At 32.9% G+C, this 23,379-nt stretch overlaps 1 protein-coding gene across 2 annotated transcripts in view; it reads left to right on the forward strand.

The window, feature by feature from the left end:
• Luzp2 (leucine zipper protein 2) overlaps positions 1 to 23,379 on the forward strand; it is a 469,710-nt gene that overhangs the window by 189,408 nt on the left and 256,923 nt on the right. For both annotated transcript variants that reach the window (XM_074043008.1, XM_074043011.1), the window contains exons 4-5: positions 2,587 to 2,668; positions 14,203 to 14,265. In XM_074043008.1, the coding sequence (XP_073899109.1) occupies positions 2,587 to 2,668; positions 14,203 to 14,265 (145 nt within the window). The remainder of the gene's footprint in view (positions 1 to 2,586; positions 2,669 to 14,202; positions 14,266 to 23,379) is intronic.

Consider the following 23,379-nt stretch of genomic DNA (forward strand, 5'->3'; position numbering starts at 1 on the left):
TGTGAATGTGTGTATGTGTGTGTGAAAGATAACATAAGAGAGAAGGGGAGAGATAGAAAGCTGTGTTGACTTTTGAAATTACAATTTCAAGAATATCTAGCAGTCAGAATAATACTCACAGAAGAGTTATAAGTTGATAGACAGATATTAAACCATGGTATTCCCAGAGAAAGGTAATGTAACCACAGAAAAAGAAACACTAGAATGTCTGAAAGGTTGTCTTAACAAAAACAGGAATAAAACACTTTATTCTCTGTGGTAATTAGTGGGTGGGGATTCCTAGAAGACAATGTTGGACTCAGGGTACTATAGGACTTTACAGAAATGTTCTCTAAAAATGAAAAGAAAGCCTATAATACTGGTGAGATCTCCATCTGTGATGTAATTGAAATCCAATTCACAACCACTTGAAACAGATGCCATTTGATACTGATGGTGTGAATGTGTTCTTATAGTCATAATTTAGGTTGGAAGAAGTATCAAATAGCTTCTCTTTAGGATTTATGTAATTCAAAAATGTATGCTAAAATATACCAACATTCAAGTAAACTGTTACAGGTGTCATTGGAACCATCAAATCTTTAGATCAAGAGATTCAGTTCATCACCATCCAGGGTAGCCAGGCATAATTTAGTCAAAACCCACTGGGTGGTGGGAAGTGATAAAGAAGCAAGTCTGGAATCATCTTCAAAGGGGAATAAACTGCAAGTCTGTGAGGCAGAGACTTGGGACTTCCTAAAGCATGAAAACACTGAGCAAATGAAGAAACCAATCTGGAAGGAAGACAGAGAAGGATATAAACTCCCACTTTTCCATTATGCTGGATAGATATCCTTGGCATGAAACAGTGTGTACAGAATTCTCCATTTTCTCCATTAACAGAGTTTACTATCCTATTCTCCGCATTTCCTCTAGATATCAATATGGAGGGTTGTAGAAGATTCCTTCTCTTCTTCCTTTCTTTCTCCTTTTCTCTCAAAGGTGTAATGGCTTTCTAGAGTTTGAACACATAAACGCTGGGCATAATTCAACCATGCTATATGCATCATGTAATATAATGTTATATTTTGATGTGAGGCTAATAAGAGTGCTGTACATATTATAAGCCTGCATTATATGTATATACTTGTGACATAAATGCTCTTCGTGAAAAATATCAGAATTAATAGTGGGATCCATATGGGAGGCAAGTTTGATAAACGAAATGAGTGTGAGGCTGAGATAGAAACTAAGACTTAACTTTCACTTTAAGCCAAACCATAGAAAAATACACTACTCAGACAGGCATGTACCATCTAAGAATCAAAATCACTTATAACTACATTTTGCTTTTATGAAGTCCAAACTGATTTCAACAAGCATATAAACACTCTCTCAAATCCTTGAAATTCAACTGAGACCTAAGAGTTCCTAGAGATGGAAATCTGGGGACACTATAAAGTCTTTGCTTCATAAAGAAGCAACTTGTGTTTGTAAGGGACATCAATGACTAAACAGTTAACATAGGGACCTAGATTGGTACTGGTGTTGTAGTGATGATCCAACATTTGTTGACTAATCCTTTTTTTGGCATTGTGTTGAAACATTTTGCTCATTGTGTCGTCTAAACATAAAACTGTGTCCAGTTTATGCAAAAAGAAACTGAGTATGAGGGAGTTTGTTCCTTGCCCAATTTACAAGAGTTAGTTTTTGGAAATTAAATGGTAATTTTAAGCTCATTTAGGGTCTGATAAAACTGGAACAGGTTTCTGTGTTATTGTTGTTGCTTTGAGGAAGTTTCTCAAGCCAGAGCTTGTAAGTGCACACACAAACACATACATGCACTGACCCTCATTTAATATCTAATCTTTCTGAGGTCATAGCTTTGGTGATTAAATCAAGGCACAATAACAAGGTATTGTTTGTCTTATATGACTAAATTCTCAATCCATAAGGGTAATGTGCATTTAGGAATATATTTCTGTTCTTAACAATGGAGGCAAAGTCAATACTGCATAATGAACTTGGGACACAAGGTATATCTATGCATAGTCAAGTATTTCCATTAGTATACTCATTAAACAAGGCTACCCTGTAGCTAGAAGTAAATTTCTTTCCCTTATTTTTATTAAAAATCTGAGGCACTTCAAAGGATGTCTAAAGCACAAAACTGTAGAATTAATCAATAAGGAACAAGAAAAGGAACAGCAATTTTATCCTATAAGCAAGTCTATCATGACATTTTCTAATCAGCAGGTTCATACCCTGGCATGCTGTCAGTAAAATTAGCTTTTCAACTCAAATTAATATATTGATTTGATTTAACACTTTATGTATTTCACAAATGATCCACACAGTAGGATTCTTATAAAACATAATAGCAGGGTAATTTTCTTTAAATACCACTTTCTTTTAAAACTTGTTTGGGAGAGAAAGTCCTTTATTATCAGAATACTTAAATAGATCCTGTTTGCATAATTGTAGCTTTTTGCAATTTTAGGTTACCTGTTTCTTAAATTTAGATAGATAACAAAACTTTTTTAATAATGTACATATAAAATAATGGAATTTTATCTCTCCTGTGCTGTTTGTTTTCTACTAAACTAGAGAAGAAATGAAGACTCTCCAGGAGGCCCTACAAAATCAACTTAAAGAGACATCTGAGAAAGCAGAGAAACACCAGGCTACTGTAAGTGCATTTTTGATTTGTTCTTTTGCTTTAGGGCTGGAAAATCATTTTTCCTTTTGTTTTCAGTCACTTTTGAAAATTATACCATGAAAGTACAATGCAGGAAGCATCAGTCATGGTGATCAGTTTAATTCTTGGTCATATTTTATTCCAAGAAAAGATAAATGTTACATTTGACTCTGAGGGGTCATCTAATTCTCAACCTTCTCCTATACATCATATACCAAGGGGCAGGGTAGGGCAAGGATCCTGGTTCAGACTCCATACCGATGGTTCTCGGATTGTGGGGTAAAATTATCCTTAAAGTAAATTGAGCTATGCTGATCCCTAAGCCACACCCACACCACCTATTGAACACTGATCTTTTAGGGTTTGGGTCACATCTTCTATTTCACCAGTTCCACAGGTTATTCATGTGATGCAAGTCAAAATTTAAGGATTGAACTGCTCTCCAAATTTTTCTTTCTCCAAACAATGTTCCTTTGACCCTCACATTTCAGTTCCGATAATGAATATTCACCAGTGCAAGATGATGGGGTTTCTGAAACAATGCCAAATAGCAGATTTGTACCTTATTCCTCAAACTCACCTTATACACCACTTATGGGCCCTGTATCTTGTTTCTATACCTGTGTCTCTTTTAAAATATAGTGTACTCATAAAATACTTGATGTTCAGCAAAGGCCTACAGATTTTTAGAATACTATTAATGAAAAGGTAGATTATTTCTAACACTTCTCTAGAAGAATAGGATGTCATGCCAGAGAGAGGCATATGGGAAAACATGAGGTCTTGTCACCAAATGGAAGACAAATGGGAAGCAGTGGGCAGGAGACTTTATTGTGGTTTCTGAGGCAAAAAGAGAGCAAGGAAATGTAAAAAGGTTTAGTATTGACTAATCCTAATGATTTCAGTAGTCTCTGCCTCATGGGGCTGACCTAAGATGTGGGCACCTGCCCTGGAAATGATTAGGCTAGGTCTGTAGATGACTGGACTGTTAAAGTACAATAAAATGGTAGTTGATGGTGCTATCTCTGGATTAATTGATATATGCTTGAAAAGTGTAGTCCCAGATTAAGGACTCCTCCCATTGGGACTACAATGAGGGAGGCAGGAGGCTAAGGGAAGGTATCTAAAGAACATTTTGGGATTGTTCAGAACAAGATTGGCACAACACATGGGTATAGAATCATTCTTTTTCTGGAGATCCCACATTAAAAAAAAACACCAATTTTATAGATGCTAGAAACATAATTAATGCAGAATCTCAATCTAGATCAATTACTAGAATCTCAGAACCTCTAAAACTTTCAGCCAGCCTTTAATTCAGAAAGCTTTGTTTGACAATTTTGCTTAGAGTATGGAATTTTGCTTCTGAAATTCAGTTCAGTCTGTCACCTGAGATACCTAATTCCTGGGGACAGCCTTTTTCATTGTCACTTTCTTAGGTACAGGATTGTTTCCTTTTTGCTATTTACCATTTTTTGCTCTGTCCATCTATTAGGACATTCACATCGGTTGTTCTGTTCTCTTGCATGAGAACACTTATAATGTGGCATAATGTCATGCTGTCTGGACACCAAATGTAATGTAAAAAAATACACAGCTTTCCAGCACAAGTATGGTGCACCCTTCCCTTAACTACTCATTCATATTACTGAATTGTTGTAATCTTAATCTTAGTTTTGCCTTGACCAGTCACATTATTCCTGTATTTATCTGATCTAGATGTAATCTGATGACAGATGATAACAGGAAGAACAGAAAGAGGTGCTCCATATACTATTATCTTAGATTCTTATATCAAAGACACATTATGTTATTGGTTCTTTACTTAAAAGCAGTAACTCAGAATAGGTAAATTCCTAGCTGCTTATATGTTGTTGGTAGGCAAAGGAACCAAGACATGAACTCAGAGTTGTTTCTGTACACTATACAAACTAATATCTCAAAAGAAATGAGCTATGGCTTTTGAAATAGCACAACCAAAGTTGTGCTATTCCTGGAAAATTTCATGCACAAAAAATGCTCACTTGGAAAGAGGATTAAGGCAGGACACACCAAGTAACCCTCACCTTCATCCCAGCATGCATGCAGTTCCTTACTAATGCTCATCATTGAAGCATCAGGTTTCTATTTCTCCCTAAGGTACTCTACTAAATAAGAAACGTCTTTTAGGGACTCAAGTGAGCATGCATTTCAGAGTAAGAATATTCTCAGCTTTAATTCCTAGTAAACCATTTACTCTTTGGACTTCATCATGTTCTTTAGCTTCTGCAAGATTTCTTATTTATCAAAACAGGAGGGGAATCTTATTAAAATAATAAAAATAATTTCCTTACATATGTTTTAATTGTATAGTAGATGGTATTCTGACTTCTACTTAATTTTATATCCATCACTTATTAGCTGAGTAAGGATAAGTCTGTTGTTTTATTTTTGAAGCTTTTTATTATAAGAAATATGTCATGACAAGAAATCTTCACTAGAAGAAATATATCAGCTGTATTTATACAATAATTAATTTGGTGATTATATAGTTCTGTTCATATACTGTACTGAATAGAGTTAATAATCATCTGTAAATAACCTCAATATTGTATGTCATCATCATTCTCATTTTATATTTCTAGCCACTCAATTTGTCTACATCCATTAATATCATAGTAAGACTTATCAGGGATGACATACGAATGAATATAAAAAAAAGGAAAATTAAGATAATATATTCCACTCTTCATCATTTAGGAGTATCAAATTCCTCAATTTGAAAATGCTGTTCAAAATCATTTTGTGCAATTTCTGGACACTGTGACAAGAATTTCAAATAGGTGTTCTCAAAGGCTGATACTGAATTGTTTGAGAATGATCTCACGTTTCCAGAAAATTGTAGTGCTGCTGTTGTGAGGATCAGACATATCACCTATTTTGACAGTACAGCTTTGCTTTCACTGTTATAAGCAATGGAGAGATAATTAAGTTTTTATCAATGGCTTGCATTTCTTTAACAACAGACTTTTTCTTCATGTTTACTATTTTCTTTTTAAATATTTTTAAAATCATATATATTTATATATTTCTGAATACTTAAGTAAATGGAAATTTATATGTTCATATGTGATGGTATTTAAGTATGTATGTTGGGGGAAGAAGCAGATTTCATTTCAGCACTTATTATATTTCTTTATCCATTATAGTCTTTAGAAAATTAAAATGTAACAAAGAAAAAGAAGACTCAGAATAGAATAGGTAATCCTTAATTAGAATTGGAAATCTTGATATAGCTAGGTGATGTGTAGTAATTCCAGAAGATGTATTTCACTGCTTTCTTAAAGTTAAAAAAGGTACACATCCATCCTCCCATTTGATGACAAAATTAGAAAATGTATACATTACTAGAGCAAAAGCTCAGAATAGAAAACAAAAATTCTAACTGATTAACTTCAAAGAGAGTCTTTTGTGAGATGGTCCAATGTGGAAACAAGACCTGAGAAATGATGTTTAGTCTTTGCTATGAAAATATACAAAAGGATATGAGAAGAGGGGGAAATAAGAGTAGCAGTAAATTTCAACATCTTTTTAATTTTATTTACATTTGCATTTTTATTTTATTGTTGGGCTGGGTGAGGGAACACTGTGGTATTTGCAAAAGTTCTTACAATCTATCAAATCTTATAGAGACCTTATTTCTATAGGAGTAGCTGCTTATGCTCCTCCTATAAAAATAGTTCTTACAATCTATCAAATCTTATAGAGACCTTTTTTTCTATAGGAGGAGCTACTTATGCAGTTGTAGACTCCATAACACATTATGCACTTGGGACATTCTGGGGCAAGAAGTTGATACAATCTTTACATGAGCTGTGGTACACTTTATATGCTACTCACACCCTAGACAAGTCAATACTAGAATTAGTAAATAGACTATCTAGGAGGAGAAAAAAGTGCACAAAAACTCAAAGTGACCGAAATGTCAATGTATTAGAAATCACAATATATTACAATAGGATAAATTTAATAACACAATTATTAAAGTAGACAAAATAGTTAAAATAAAGTGAATAATAATATGAATAAAATAAGTTAATTTTAAAAATTGAAAATATTGCATACTTATAATAAACAAGTTAGGGAAATATTTGCAAAACAGCATGTGAGAAAAATAATTGGCAACAATACTAATGCCTGTCAAGTAATAGAACTTAAGGAACAAATAAATAACAAAGGCAGACTATATACTAGCAAAGTAATGAAAGTCTAAAATTATCATATACAGGTCTGCACCTAAAAATTCAGCTATAATGTCCATCAATCTATAACAAACAAGAGAAACAGAGAAGCAAATAAAGTGAATCTTTTAAAAATATAATTAATAGGCTTAAACTGTTATATATATGTATATATATGTGTATATATATGTGTGTGTGTATATATATATATAAAGAATCCCCAACAAAATTTCTGTATTATTTGTGTACACACAGATCATTTGTAAAAATGTTACAATAATAATATACATATTAATTCATAAATGAAATTCTACAAATTCCATAATGTTAATAGCATATATAATGTTAAAATTCATCTTAATAAAATTACTATTTTTATAATGGCAAAGCAATTCTTTAAGTTTGGAAAATATATAACATATTCTAATAACATTTAGATTAATAACAAACAAAAAAGAGCCGTGAAGACATGCTTAGTATTTAACAATAATGAATAGAATGCATGCCAAGGCAATAGTGTGAAATTGATTACTTGAAATGAATATTTTTAGGTAACATGAAGAAAAATAATAATTTAGCAATCCAATTAAAAAGCAAAATATCAAACTCAATATATAAGAGAAAGAGTTATAAGGGCTAGGCGAGAAAATAAAGCAAATATATAAGGATTTGCATTATAGTTTACTGGTAGAGTACTTGTCTAGCATGTGTCAGGTCCTGTATTTGAGCCTCAGGATGACAAAAAGAAACCAAAAAACCAAACTTCAAAAGTCTTTGTCAGTTCTTTGAAAAAGAAAGACCCATATTGATTCATAAAGAAAGAGAAAACTTAAACAGAAGGATGACAATTAACAAGACTGAATCAGTAATGAAGGCTCCCACCAAAGAAAAGACCCAGGACCAGGAGGCTTCACTGCTGAGTTCTAACAAATATTTAAAAGGAACTAATACCAATTCTACTTAGGTTATCACCCCTCCCCACAACAAAAAATTAAGCGCACATGAAATTTTGCACATACATTGTACAAAGTGATCATTGTCCTAATATACAAAACCAGACAAAGACACAAGAAAAAAACTACGTGAATGTACTTGATCAACATAGTTGTAAAAGAAACAGGAAGGCAAAAAGCTATGAATTCAGCACAGTAACCCGAACACACTACCAGGTGTGTAGCATCCTGTACAGGTCTGCAGTCATGGCTAGAAAGGTTTATAATTCCTTGACCTTCATTCCTAGTAGAAGCACTGCAATGAACCTCAGTTCTATTTCTTTGGTTTGCTTCTGAGAAATAGAGTTAATAGGGCTCTAGGTATTTTGTACAAACATTTAATAACTTCCATGCACTATTTCATATTTTAGGTACTCTTTTTATAAGCTCAGTTTTCAAGTTTGCTATATGAAATATTTGGAAGATATTCTATTCCTAATTGATCCTACAGATCTGTGATTATCTCTTGAAAAATTCCAGAAGCAAAAAGAATAAGGTGAGTTTTGTATACAGTCTGTCAAGAAAAGTTAACATCTTTAAAAAATAGTACCAAACTGAATGTAATAACAACTTATAACAATTATTTACAGCGATAAAAAGGGATTAATCCTAGGGACATAAGGATGGCTCAAGTTATTCATACCAATAAATGTGACTTATCACATCAACTGCATGATGGACAAATCCATGTGATAATCTCATTAAGTACAGAAAACACATTTGATAAAATTCCACATCTCTTCCCAATAAAGGCTAAACAAATTTGGTAGAAGAGGAACATACCTCAACATAATATAGGCCATTTATAATAATTTAGTAGCTAGCATTATTATCAGTAGGGAAAATCTAAAAGCTTTCTAAGATCTAATATAGCAAGGATGATTAATTTCACCATTTTTATTCATCGTGGTTCTGGGAATTCTACCTAGAGCAATCAGGCAAGAGAAAGAATAAAGGAATCCAAGTTGAAAAAAAAGGTGTCAAATAGTCATGGTTTGCAGAGGACATGATCATGCATCTCAAAAACCCCCAAACGCCACCAGAAATGTTTTGGACTAATAAGTGAATTCAGGAAAGTTACTGGAAATAAATCAATATATAAAAGTCAGTACCATTCCTACATGATGATAGTGAGTTAAGTAAAATAAATAAAATTACAACAATTCCATTTTACAGTATGCACATGTGAATAAATGAATAAAAAACTATAGGAATAATATTAAAACAGGAGAAAGATCTCTATAATGAAATTTGTAAAACATTAATGAGTGAAATTTAAGATGACAAGAAAGGAAAGACATTACATATTCAGTGATTGAAAGATTTTATATTTTTAAAATGTCCATATGACCCACAGAGATCCCCATATTCAATGTAATACCTAACAAAATATCAGTGAAATTCTTCAAAGGTCTACAAAAATCATTCTGGAAATTGGAAAAATTCTTAATAGTTAAATGACAAAATAGTTAAGTGCATTATTACCACCTGTCTGCAAAATACGCTACCATTATGCAGTAATCAAACTGTGGTATTGGCATAAACACACACATAGACCAATAGAACAGATTTGAGACAGAAAAAGTAAATCCATACATCTCCAGCCAACTGGTTTTTAGCAAAGGTACTTGCATATTGTTGGTAGAAGTATAAATTAGCACAGACATTATGGAAAACATGCTGTAGGTTCCTCTAAAATTAAAAGTAGAGCTACTATAGGATACATAAATCCCAATACTTTGTATGTATCCCAAGGAAATTAAATCAATAGGTCAAAGAGAGCACTGTATTCACTTGTTCATAGCAGCAAAGTATATTCACAATTGCCAAGAAACAATGGAAACAAATTGTGTACATCAACTGATGAATGGATGAAGAGAATATGGCACATGTACACAATGCAACATTGTTCAACAATAGAAGTGAATGAAATACAATCCTTTGTGGCAAAATGGATGCCATTAGACAGCATTATAAGTGACATAAGCCAGACACAGAAAGACAGTTATCATCTGAATTCACTCCTGTGTAGAATCTAAAAAGGTTGATCTCATTTCAGTTGAGTAGATATTAGTTTCCAGAGGCTGGAAAGAAAAGTGGGGAAAGAGGAATGGGCAATCCTTGATCAATTAGTACAAAGTTGTAGTTTAGTAAGAGCAAGAACTTCTGGTGTGCTCTTGTACAAAGGGTGAGTAAACATGATAATAATGCATTGTACAGACCCAAAAAGCAGAAATAAAAGAATTTGAGGTTTTACCATAAATTATACATGATTGAGGAGTGAAATATGTTTTACCTGATTTAAACATCACAGAATTTCTGCATGTGTGGAAATACCATGTTCCCCTTCATTGTATAAAATTTTTATGTTTTATGGAACAGTTAAAATAAATTTAATTAAAATGTTTTAAAGAAAAAGAATAAAAAGAAAAACCATAGTTTAAATATATTAAAGAGGAAAATGGCCAGATTCATATTTCAAATAAAAATATTATGAGCAACTACCAACTGAAAAATATGAAATCTCCTTGTAAATATTTAGTTAAATAAAAATTGCAAATTTTCTATATGAAGAAATTTAGTACTTGAGTAATGTAATATGTTTAGAATTTTATTGTATCAGATGTCCTTTTTCCAAAATTGTAGTATTAGAAGCTTTTGATGGTGATTTATACCTATTTTTCTATGACCAATTAATTGTTGACATATAGAAATATTTTCTAAAAAAGGGCAAAAGATCTAAAATTATCATTTCATTTTGAGGACGTGTATGATTATGATTTCAAGATTTATAAATGATAACATGCTTAAATAAATTCATAGATATGGTTCACTAATGAAGGTAAAAATTCTATTTGAATAAATAACTCCAAGAATATATTAACAAAATATACTTTATGATGAACGAATGCAAATATCTACATTGAAAGAAATCACACTGATAATGTTGGGAAATGTTACCTATATTTGAATTAAATTTATGGTATCTCAGAAATCAGAATATAGGAAGAGATGACAGAAATTTTAACAGAAGTGTGAATTACAAAAATATCTGCATATGTAAAAGACACATAAGATATTCATGTATACATTATGATTAATCATTTTTTATACCTGCATCTAGCAGCATATAGGAGTAGAAAAGTTTTATATTACTGAGATCCTGACTTACAGATTTTGGTAAGAACCCAAACAGAATGCTATGTGATTTTTCTTCCCATTTGAAAATTCTAGGTTAACTAAATACGTATTTAAGATGCTTTATTGCTACAAATCATTAATTTTTTTCTGTGCTAGAAAGACTATAATTATAATTAAAGTTTACATAAGGAAGGGAAAATTAACTTAATTATAATTTCTTTCTCAAAAGGTGGGGGTGATTTGAATTTGATCCTGTAAACATTTTTGTTCAAATTATTATTTCAGGGCAGATAATTTCTTCTGCTGCCTCAGGTTAAATGTTGAATTGCTCTGCCTTTTTTCATAACAATAAAATTACATTTCATTTGCATAATATATTACAAGCATTATGAAGCACAGAGGTAATTTTTCTTATTTTCTTATTAAATTATAAAAATTAGAAAAAAGATATATTTCTGAATAATTATATTCTAAAATCAGTAAATCCTGTTCGATCTAATACTGTTTAAAAAAGATTTTCATGAAGACATGACCATTTTTTTTTACACAAAAATGGAGTGGTAAATCTGTCAAAACTGCATGCCTTGTGGAAAACCATAGCAAGCAACAAGGACAAATGGGCTTTCAGTTAGAACTAAAATAATTAAGGGTATTTATGATCTTTGGATGCATTTTCCCACTCTTGTTCATTTTTATGGCTTAACTTGTCCTAAAAGAGATGATTATTAGCCTAAAGCAAGACTTAGTTTAGAGTTTTAATTGTCTTTAAAAATAAAGAATTAATATTCTAATTTTTTTTAACAAAAACAGAACAGAAAGGCATAACACATCTTTCCTGGGGAGTAGCTACTAGTGGGAGGGGGCAGGCTATAAGGAATGTGGGGTCGGAAGATAAATATAGTGGAGAAATGACACCTGTTGATATTATTCTAATGGTGGACGGAGGGGAAATAAAGGAGAATGATGGATATATGGAGATGGAAGGAGAATGATATAAGAAATCTTCTAAATGTCACAATGTATCCCTAGTATATTAATAAAACTAAAGTATAAAAAAACAAAAATTATTGACGTTTACAACATTTAAAAAAGAATAAGGAATTACCATTCTTTTGTTTTTAACTAGTTGTACAGGAGGTTTCATTATGACATTTCCATATATGTGAACAATGTAACCTGATAGGTTCATTCCCTCCATTATTCTCCCTCATATCCAATTCCTTTTCTTAAAATGAGTTTGGCAGATTTCAATGTTTTATATTCATGCATGCATAGAAAACATATCAACCATATTCATCCTCCTTTATCCTCTTCATTTACCTTTTGCCTCCCACTAGTGCCCTTCCTTAACATGACCTGTTCTATATTTCTGTACTTCATTGTTTTGCTCTTCATTGTTCAGTGGGATTTTGCCTTGGTATTTCACCTTTAAAAATATTATATTTTAATTAGTCTAACTCCCTCTATTACTGTTCATTACCCTTTTTCCCCTAATCTATATTGTCCAATAACTTTCATTGGGTCTTCTTCCTACACTGATGTGATGTATTTCAATATTTTCCACTCTCTATCACTCTTTTTTCTTTTCCTTCTTCTGTCTTCTCAAACAGTTACACTGTTTATTATTATATATTATAATGCTTTTTTCCACATGACAAAACATGTCTCCTTTGTCTTTCTGAACTAGCTTACTTCAGTTAACATGATGCTCTTTATTCAAAATAAATAGTGTGGCATTTTCTATCTCTGAGATTTATTTCATAACTATTTACTGGGAATACTTATTCTATGGGCTGTTAAAACCTGCTGGATCTTAAATCAATAGTTTTAATGTGCTAATATTTTTACATGCTCTTAATATTTAAATATCACATTCTCAAAGTTTTCTGTATTTAACATTTCTTTATGGGCCTGGTACTGCAGTATATTTTCAAAATACTCCTAATGATGAATATTAATTATATTATGTATATTAAATGGCACCAATGTATGAGGAATTGGGAAAAATAATTTTATAGGTGAAAAAGCAGGTTATTAACATAACCATGATTTAAACAAAGTAGAATCAGCAATCTGACAAATGTTTTTGGTGTAAGTAAAATGCTTAGGTAGAAATAAATATAAACTCTTATCTGGACACACTGTTTTTCTTCATATATATCAAATTTTAAATGGTATCAAGCCTTTCTAAGTAACATTTTGTTTTACCAATAAAGTTAAATTCTCTACCTAGTGGGAGAGTAAATGTGACTAAACCTTTTAGAACGCTGTCAATATCTTCATAGTTCAAACTTTCCTTGAGAATTTTTACAGCCAAAACAATAGACACAATAGACCAAGCAGTGGTAGACTGTTTGGTTAGCCTGTGCGAAGCTGTGGTTTTATCCCAAGCAACACATACACAAAGTGTTAAATTTAAAAATTATATGTGTTGAATATATTGAACTTAATATAATAAGAATTTTAATTTCACCTATGTCTTCTTACTTTTTAAAATAAGTAAATACTGGGAAATTGCAAATCAGAGAAATTAAATGTTTCATCAACTATCCACAGTAATTTTTTGTTAACATAGTGAACCCTCAGTGACTAGAATGACTATAAATTTTATAAAAATCTGAAGACTGTGCTATACTTCTATTTCAAACTACTCAGGGCAGATGAAGTTTCAATATCTATGCAAAAACAGCTGGAATAACGCTCCTAAAGTTATAGATATTGAAAATGTCATAATCAGGAGAAAGCATTTTTTGGAATAGAGTGTATAAGAAATATCACTATGCAATTGCTCCCAAACCTGGCCATAGGTAAAATTATCTGGAGAATGCTGTAGAAATAGAAATTCCCCAGGAGGCCAATGATGCAATGGATAATGTATATGGGTATGGATCAGATGATTCTAGAAATTCCTAGGCCCAAATGTAAAGTCTATTTTTTCTAAAAAATATATAAATATAAATATAATAAAATATATATATATATATATATATATATGCATAGGCCAATTGAATTGTGAAGATTTTGGGTTAGTGAAAATATTAATCCTTCCTTATTTTACAATATTTGGTATAATGTGGATACTCATTTTAGTATACTTCAAAATAATAAAAAAATCATAAAATCCATGGAAATAATTTAGATTGTTTCTATATAACATTCTATTTATTTTCAGATTAATTTTTTAAAGACTGAAGTGGAGAGGAAAAGCAAAATGATCCGAGATCTACAGAATGAGGTAAGATTTACATTTCAGAAAAAAATTTGTATAAATAAAAGAATATACACAGATGCACAGATGAATTTGTCACACATCATATGACAACTTGACCTTCAGACTAACAGGAAATGTAAGGCTAAGAATTTTTAAAACGTGACTAATCCCTGCATTTACATATATTAATCCAAATTTCTCCTCTCCTTGGCCTCTCTATGTTCTTCTTAGACTTAATTAAAATTATTTTTTACTTCCTAAATTATTTTTCTATCAAATCACATCACAAACTCTGGAATAAGAAAACTACCTGAAGTTGATGACTCCATGCTTGAAAGAATAAATCCAGACAATATGGAAGGTCCTTATTTAATACCACACACTTTTTTTCTTTTTACTGTTTGTTGTCTTTGCTTTTGATTCTTTCATTATATTCTTATACAGTTACTTTATTTTCAGTTTTTTCCATCAGTTTTCTATTTACAACTTTTTTGTTACAACTTGATGTTAATTCTTCCAGATTTTGGAGTAATTGTGGCTTTTGCTTTTTTTCTTTTCTACTTTCTTCTTTCTTTTGTTCTCTCTTTCTTTTTCTTTCTTCTTTCTTTCTCTTTTTCTTCCTATCTCTCCTTTTTCTTTCTTTTTTCTTTTCTTCTTTCATTTTTCTTTCCCTCCCTCCCTTCCTCCCTCTCTTCCTTCCTTCCTTCCTTTCTTCTCTTGCTTTCTTTGTTTCCTGCAACATTGGAGATTGATCCCACAACCTTGCACATAGTAGCCAGTATGCTACCACTAAACTACACCTCAACCCCTAAATTAGCTTTTACAAATTTGAATCTCTCCTCTTTGCTTCCCTTGTTCTATCCTTCTTTCGATCTTTTTCTTCTTTTTCTTTCTCCTGTCTGATCACCTATTTTTTCCTTCCTTATTTTACTTTCTTTGAGATATTTAAACATTTGAACTATGTGATTCCTAAGTGTCTTTCTCCATGATATCAAAGTTAAAAATGTACTTTAATATTTTGGTATCAATATACTGCACCAATGGTTTGATTATTACATTGAAAGTTTCTTAGACCTGGAAAGAAATTATAGGAGAAGCAAGAAAAATTGTAAAAATTTTTTATGATTCTATTGTATTTTACTTGCAATTTGCTACTGGGATTTAAACTCAGAGCCTTGTGTTTGCTAGATAACAAACCTACCACTAGAGCCATACCCATCGCTCTTTTCCCTTTTAGTTTACTTTTCAGGTAAATCCTCATCCTCATGCATTTTGCCCAGTCATTCTTGGACAGAAACTGTTCTACCCCACCTCTTGTATGACTGAGAGTCCATGTTTACACAATGACACCTGGCTTTTTTGAGATAGGGTTTCACTAAAATTTTCTGTCCTGACTGACCTCAAACTTGAATCCTTCCATTTCTGTCTCACACATAGCTGGGATTAAACATGTGTACAACCATTCCCAGATTGTTGTAATTTCTTTCTAGTAATTTTTTAAATTTTGAAACTATTTAAGAAATTGTGATGGGGGAGCTTCTTAATGATTTCCCCAAGGCCTAACTCTTCTGGATTTCCTAATAATGCAGGAAGTATCATCATATCAATGTTATCAGAATAGTGAGTGTGTTGTATAATATTTTGTTCACTGAGATTCAGTTAGATTCAGTATTAAGACTAGATTATTCATATTTAAAAAAAGCCCATATGCTGTTTAAAACAAGGCAAATATAAAAACAATGTTAAAATCAGCAGTAAAATAGCATAGGAAGAATATTTGCCTGTGCACAAACACACAGGGTGATGTACACATAGAAATATGAACCCATTTTTATGATAATGAGACAATTATGGATTAATTTATATTCCTATATAATTAACTTCAATTTAATTTTAATCTTAGATAATTTCTAAGATTTGAACTCAGGCAAAGCTCTTTCAAAATAAAACTACACATTTTAATAACAAGCCAATGCTAGAAGACAATATTTTAATTATTCTGCAGTATACTTTTCTAGTGGAATTCTAATGTGATAACTGCGTAACCTAATAAATATTAAATAAATACGCCTTAGCAGAAGTAAGATGAGCTAAATGTAAGTTTCATAATTACATTTATTACTATTAATTTCATAATATTAAAAACCTATGGCATGGAAATTAAGAACCAAAATATTTTAAACTTCTTAATAAAACCTAATGGGGAATATGTATCATCAATGGAATGTTTCCTAGTTGAGTCTTTTAACTTAATTCCTTAAATGTTTAGGTCAACTATTTTGGCAGTTGACCCATATGTAGCGATTGAGGGAGATTTATTGAACAAAATAGTTAACTTATACTCTGTATTCTGCTCGGAAGAGTTTCAGTCCAAGCGTAAAGAAAAGAAATCGGTAAATTGATTAAATGAAATTCAAAGAAATGACACAGAGTAGAGTTATAAATAGTTTCTGGAAAAACCCTTAAGTCCTTTTAGTGATTACTTTTGAATGAGAGTTTAGGGAAGTCTCAGATTAAAAAGAAACTTTACAATTGCAAATGTGAAAGCAAGATTCTTAAAAGGCATGTTTACACTGGCATTTAAGAATATAGTTTTTAAGATTTAAGATTATGAAATTTCTTGGCAGAGGAAAATTATTCAGATATACATTTTGTTAAATAAATGCTATGTAGCACAGAAAATATTTTGATTTTCCCTTCCAGCAGACACACCTACAACAAGCCCATAGGAGACTATGACTTATGGATTGTGAGACAGAGACCCTCAGAAATCAAATAGATAAGAAGGAACATTGTAGAATATAGAGTGCTAAATAAAAATGTAATAGAAAAATAACCAATAAGATTTTGTTTGTTTTATTTTCACAAAGGGAATGGAGAATGGGAATGGATGGGTTCTGAGACACGTGTAACCAGAGCATTTTCAAGCCACTTCATTTCTTTCATCCCTGTGTCTATTGCTGTCTTCACAAGGGCATCACTTTTATCTTTTTATATTGAAGTTTTACATAAGCCCCTGAGATTCAGGTATATCCCAATTTCAGCTCTTGGCCTTTTGATATTCCACTTACGTGCTTTGCCAGAGTGCATATTTCCTTGTTCCGAGTTACCTGATAATAAATGTTAGAATGATGTAGGTAAGTTTTAAATATTTCTCTCCATAATATATGAAGATGTTAAGCAGTCAAGTAAAAGTCTACCTAAACTTTAGATACATGATTATCAATACAAAGACATAAGCAAAATGATTGAAACTTTACAGAATGACCTCTCTTTAGTGCTTGTTGTCAGATTTGGTGCCATAAAGAAAAGTCAGAGCAAATAGACCCACAGTCTCCAGATCACTTCCCGCTGTGAGCATGGTCCACTATGGGCAGTGTGATTATGATGTAGGGAAAAGGAGCAGAGTCTGAGAGAGCCTGAACCCTGGGCCCACTACATCAGTGGTTCTAAGGGATTGTCATGCAGCTGAAAACTTTGATCAGCTAGTAACAGCACAGTCCATGCAACACCTCTTTTTATTCTGTGTACTCTTTGTTTTATTTATTATTTTTTATTTTAATTTTACTTTATCATTTTCACATTTACTTACATACTTAAACATGTGTATATGTTAATATAATAGCACATAAGAGACAATAAGAAAACTATAGCATTTTTGCTAGCTTGGTATAAAAATAGCTATACAGAGAGATTCCTATTGTTGCTTCCATGCACATGTGTATTACAACTCACACTGGTTTATCTCTACCAGACCTCTTCACTACTTCCTGGTCACCTTTCCATAGTGGCCTCTGCCAGTTTAAGATTACTTTATTCACTCCTCAACAGAGTGCACATAAACCACATTCAAGTTTTAGGTTTCCTTTCCTTTCCCTATTTTTCCCATGCATGTTCTCCCCTTAGTGTGTGACCCATGTCCAATAATATTTCTGCATTTGTTTTAGGTCTATATGAGGGAGACCTAATATAGGTATTATATATGTATATGAGGGAGAAACATGCAATTTTTGGCCTTCTGAGCCTGACTAACTTTGCTTAAGATGATGTTCTCCACTTCCATCCACTTACTTGCTAATGACAAAATTTATTCTTCTTTGTGGCTGAATAAAATTCCATTGTGTACAAATACCACATTTTCTTAATCCATTCATCACTAGTGGGGCATCTTGGCTGTTTCCATGCCTTGGCTATTGTGGATAAACACCTTCAATAAACATAGGTGTGCAGGTGGCTTTTTAATAGCCTGAGTCACATTCCTTCAGATATATCCCTAGGAGTGGGATTGCTGAGTCATATGGCAGATCTATGTTTATTTTTTTAAGCAGCCTCCATATTGTTTTGAATAGTGCTTAAACTAGCTTACATTTCCACCAGCAGTGTATGAGGGTTGCTGTTTTCCCCACACCCTTGCCAACACATGTTGGTGGTGGTGTTTTTGATGATAGCCATTCTAATAGGAGTGAAGTGGAATCTCAGTATGGTTTTGATTTGCATTTCCTTTATGGCCAGGGACAGTGAGCATTTTTTCATGTGGTTTTTTTGTTTTGTTTTGTTTTTTGGCTATTTTGACTTCTCCCTTTGAAAAAGTTCTGTTTAGTTCAGTTGCCCACTTTTTTATTAGTTATTGATTTTCGGGGAAACAGTTTTGTGAGCTCCCCACTTCTATTGAGATGATCAAGTGGTTTTTGTCTTTGCTTCTATTAATGTGCTGTATTACATTTATTGATTTGTGTTTGTTGAACCTTTCCTGCATCTCTGGGATGAAGCCGACTTTGTTATGATGAATAATCTTTCTGATATGTTGTTGGATTCAGATTGCCATTATTTTATTGCGGATTTTTGCATCAACATTCATTAAAGAGTTTGGCCTGTAGTTTTCCTTTTCAAATGTGTCCTTGTCTGGTTTGGGGATGAGTGTAATACTGGCTTCATAGAATGAGTTAGGCAGTGTTCCTTCCCTTTCTACTTCATGGAAAAGTTTAAGGAGTGTTGGTATTAGTTCTTCTTTAAAGGTCTTGTAGAATTCAGCAGAGAATCTGTCAGGATCTGTACTATCCTTTTTTGGGAGACTATTGTAACTTCAATTTCATTATGCATTATAGATCTATTTAGGTGGTTAATATCCTCTTGGTTCACTTTTGGATGGTCATAAGTATCAAGAAATTTGCCCATTTCTTCAAGATTTTCTAGTTTATTGGAATATAGATTCTCAACGTAGTCCCTGATGATTCCTTGGATTTCCGTGGTGTTTGTTGTCATCTCTCCTTTTTCATATCTGATTTTACTTATTTGGGTCTTTTACCTCCTGATTTTAGTCAGATTTGCCTGGGATTTGTCAACGGTGTTTATTTCTTCACAAACCCATTCAATGCTTGGGTCATTTCACCCCCCTTCCCCCTGCATGTCCCTTTCCCCCAACCCCTCTCTCCCCCCAACCCCCCCTCTCCCCCTAATCCCCTCACTACCAGGCAGAAACTATTTTGCCCTTATCTCTAATTTTGTTGAAGAGAGAGTATAAGCAATAATAGGAAGGAACAAAGGTTTTTGCTGGTTGAGATAAGGATACCTATACAGGGCATTGACTCACATTGATTTCCTGTGCATGTGTGTTACCTTCTAGGTTAATTCTTCTTGATCTAACCTTTTCTCTAGTTCCTGGTCCCCTTCTCCTATTGGCCTCTGTCACTTTAAAGTTTCTGCATCAGTTCCTTTGCATTGAAGACATCAAATGCTATCTTGCTTTTTTTTGGGGGGTGGGGTTCTGCCTATCCTCATACCTCTGTTGTGTGCTCTGGCCTCATCATGTAATCAAATCCAATCCCCTTGTTGTGTTTGCCCTTGATTTAAAGTCTACATATGAGGGAGAACATATGATTTTTGGTCTTCTGGGCCTGGCTAACCTCGCTGAGGATGATGTTCTCCAGTTCCATCCATTTACCTGCAAATGGTAAGATTTCATTCTTCTTCATGACTGAGTAGCATTCCACAGTGAATAAATAGCACATATTCATAATCCATTCATCAATAGTGGGGCATCTTGACTGTTTCCATAACTTGGGTATTGTGAATAGTGCTGCAATCAACATGGGTGTGAAAGTATCATTGGAATAACCTGTGTCTCATTCCTTTGAGTATATCCCCAAGAATGGTATTGCTGGATCAACTGGCAGATCTATGTTTAGATTTTTTAAGAAGCTTCCAAAATTTTTCCAGAGTGGTTGTACTAGTTTGCATTCCCACCAGCAGTGTAAGAAGATTCCTTTATCCCCACATCCTTGCCAACACCTGTTGTTGGTGGTGTTGCTGATGATGGCTATTCTAACAGGGGTGAGGTGGAATCTTAGTGTGGTTTTGATTTACAATTCTTTAATGGCTAGAGATGGTGAGCATTTTTTCATGTATTTTTTGGCCATTTGAATTTCTTCTTTTGAGAAAGTTCTGTTTAGTTCACTTGCCCATTTCTTTATTGGTTCATTAGTTTTGGGAGAATTTAGTTTTTTAAGTTCCCTATATATTCTAGTTATCAGTCCTTTGTCTGATGTGTAGCTGGCAAATATTTTCTCCCACTCTGTGGGTGGTCTCTTTAGTTTAGAGACCATTTCTTTTTTTGAGCAGAAGCTTTTTAGTTTTATGAAATCCCATTTATTTATGCTATCTCTTAGTTGCTGAGCTGCTGGGGTTCCGTTGAGAAAATCCTTGCCTATACCTATTAGTTCCAAAGTATTTCCTACTCTTTTCTGTACCAACTTTAGAGTTTGGAGTCTGATATTAAGATCCTTGATCCAGTTTGAGTTAATATTGGTATAGGGTGATAAACATGGATCTAGTTTCAGTTTTTTGCAGACTGCTAACCAGCTTTTCCACAGTTTTTGTTAAAGAGGCTGTCTTTTCTCCATTGTGTATTTTTAATAGCTTTGTCAAAGATAAGTTGGTTATAGTCGTGTGGCTTCATATCTGAGTCCTTTATTCTGTTCCATTGGTCTTCATGTCTGTTTTTGTGCCAGTACCATGCTGTTTTTATTGTTATTACTTTGTAATATAGTTTGAAGTCGGGTATTGTGATACCTCCAGTGTTGTTCTTTTTGCTGAGCATTGCCTTGGCTATTCACTGTCCCTTGTGTTTCCATATAAATTTCAAGGTAGATTTTTCAATCTCTTTGATGAATGTCATTAGGATTTTGATGGGAATTGCATCAAACATGTAGATTACTTTTGGGAGTGTAGCCATTTTTACTTTGTTGATTCTACCAATCCATGAGCATGGGAGATCTCTCCACTTTTTATAGTCTTCCTCAATCTCTTTCTTCAGGAGTTTATAGTTTTCCTTGTAGAGGTCATTCACATCCTCTGTTAGTTTACTCCTAGGTATTTGATTTTTTTTTTGAGGCTATTGTAAATGGAATTATTTTCATAAATTCTTTCTCAGTTTTTTCATTATTAGTCTGTAGAAATGCTAATGATTTTACTATGTTGGTTTTATATCCTGCTACCTTGCTATAGCTATTGGTAGTGTCTAGAAGCTTTTGAGTAGAGTTTTTTGGGTCTTTAAGGTATAGGATCATGTCGTCTGCAAATAGGGATATTTTGACAGTTTCTTTACCTATTAGTATTCCTTTTATCCCCTCTTCTTGCCTAATTGCTCTGGCTAGGAATTCCAGTACTATGTTGAATAGGAGTGGGGAAATTGGGCATCCTTGTGTTCTTCCTGATTTTAGAGGGAATGGTTTCAGTTTTTCACTATTAAGTATAATGCTGGCTGTAGGTTTGTCATATACAGCTTTTATAATGTTGAGGTACTTTCCTTCTATTCCTAGTTTTCTTAGAGCTTTTATCATGAAAGGGTGCTGGATCTGATCAAAGGATTTTTCTGCATCTATTGAGATGATCAAGTGGTTTTTGTCTTTGCTTCTGTTAATGTGGTTTATTACGTTTATTGATTTTCATATGTTGAACCACCCCTGCATTCCTGGGATGAAGGCTACTTTGTTGTGGTGAATAATCTTTTTGATGTGTTGTTGAATTCGGTTTGCCATTATTTTATTGGGGATGTTTGCATCAATGTTCATTAAGGATATTGGTGTATAGTTCTCCTTTTTGGATGTGTCTTTGCCTAGTTTTGAGATAAGTTTAATACTGGCTTCATAAAATGTGTCAGGAAGTTTACAGAGGGTTGGTATCAGTTCTTCTTTAAAGGTCTGATAAAATTCAGCTGAGAATCCATCAGATCCTGGACTTTTCTTTTTTGGGAAACTCTTGAGTGCTGCTTCAATTTCATTTTGTGTTATAGATCTATTCAGGATATTAATGTCCTCTTGGTTCAGTTTTGGATGATCCTAAATATCTAGAAATATGTCCATTTCTTCAAGATTTTCAAATTTATTTGCATATAGTTTTGCGAAGTAGTCTCTGATGATTTCCAGGACTTCCATGGTGTTTGTTGTTATCTCCCCTTTTGCATTCCTGATTTTACTGATTTGGGTTTTTTCTCTCCTCATTTTAGTCAGGCTTGCCAGGGGTCTATCAATCTTGTTTATTTTTTCAAAGAACCAACTTTTTGTTTCATTAATTCTTTGTATGGTTCTTTTGATTTCTATTTCATTGATTTCAGCACTTATTTTTATTATTTCTCTCCTTCTATTTGTTTTGGGATTTGTTTGTTCTTGTTTTTGTAGGAGTTTGAGTTGTATCATTAGGTCATTGATATGAGATCTTTCAGTATTTTTAATATATGCATTCATGGCTATAAACTTTCCTCTCAGGACTGCATTTGCTGTGTCCCATAGGTTCCATTAGGTTGTGTTTTCATTTTCATTGACTTCCAGGAACCTTTTAATTTCTCTTTTATTTCATCAATAACCCATTGTTCATTAAGCAATGAGTTGTTCAGTTTCCAGCTGTTTGCCTGTTTTTTTGTCTTTATTTTTGTTCTTGAGTTCTAGTTTTAATGCATTGTGATCAGATAACATGCATGGTATAATTTCTATTTTCTTATATTTGCTGAGGCTTGCTTTGTGCCCTAGGATATGATCTATTTTGGAGAAGGTCTGTGGGCTGCTGAGAAGAATGTATATTGTGTAGAAGTTGGATGAAATATTCTGTAGACATATACTAGGTCCATTTGATCTATGTTATGTT

This window comes from Castor canadensis, chromosome 1 (assembly GCF_047511655.1).
Source record: "Castor canadensis chromosome 1, mCasCan1.hap1v2, whole genome shotgun sequence".
Taxonomy (NCBI): domain Eukaryota; kingdom Metazoa; phylum Chordata; class Mammalia; order Rodentia; family Castoridae; genus Castor; species Castor canadensis.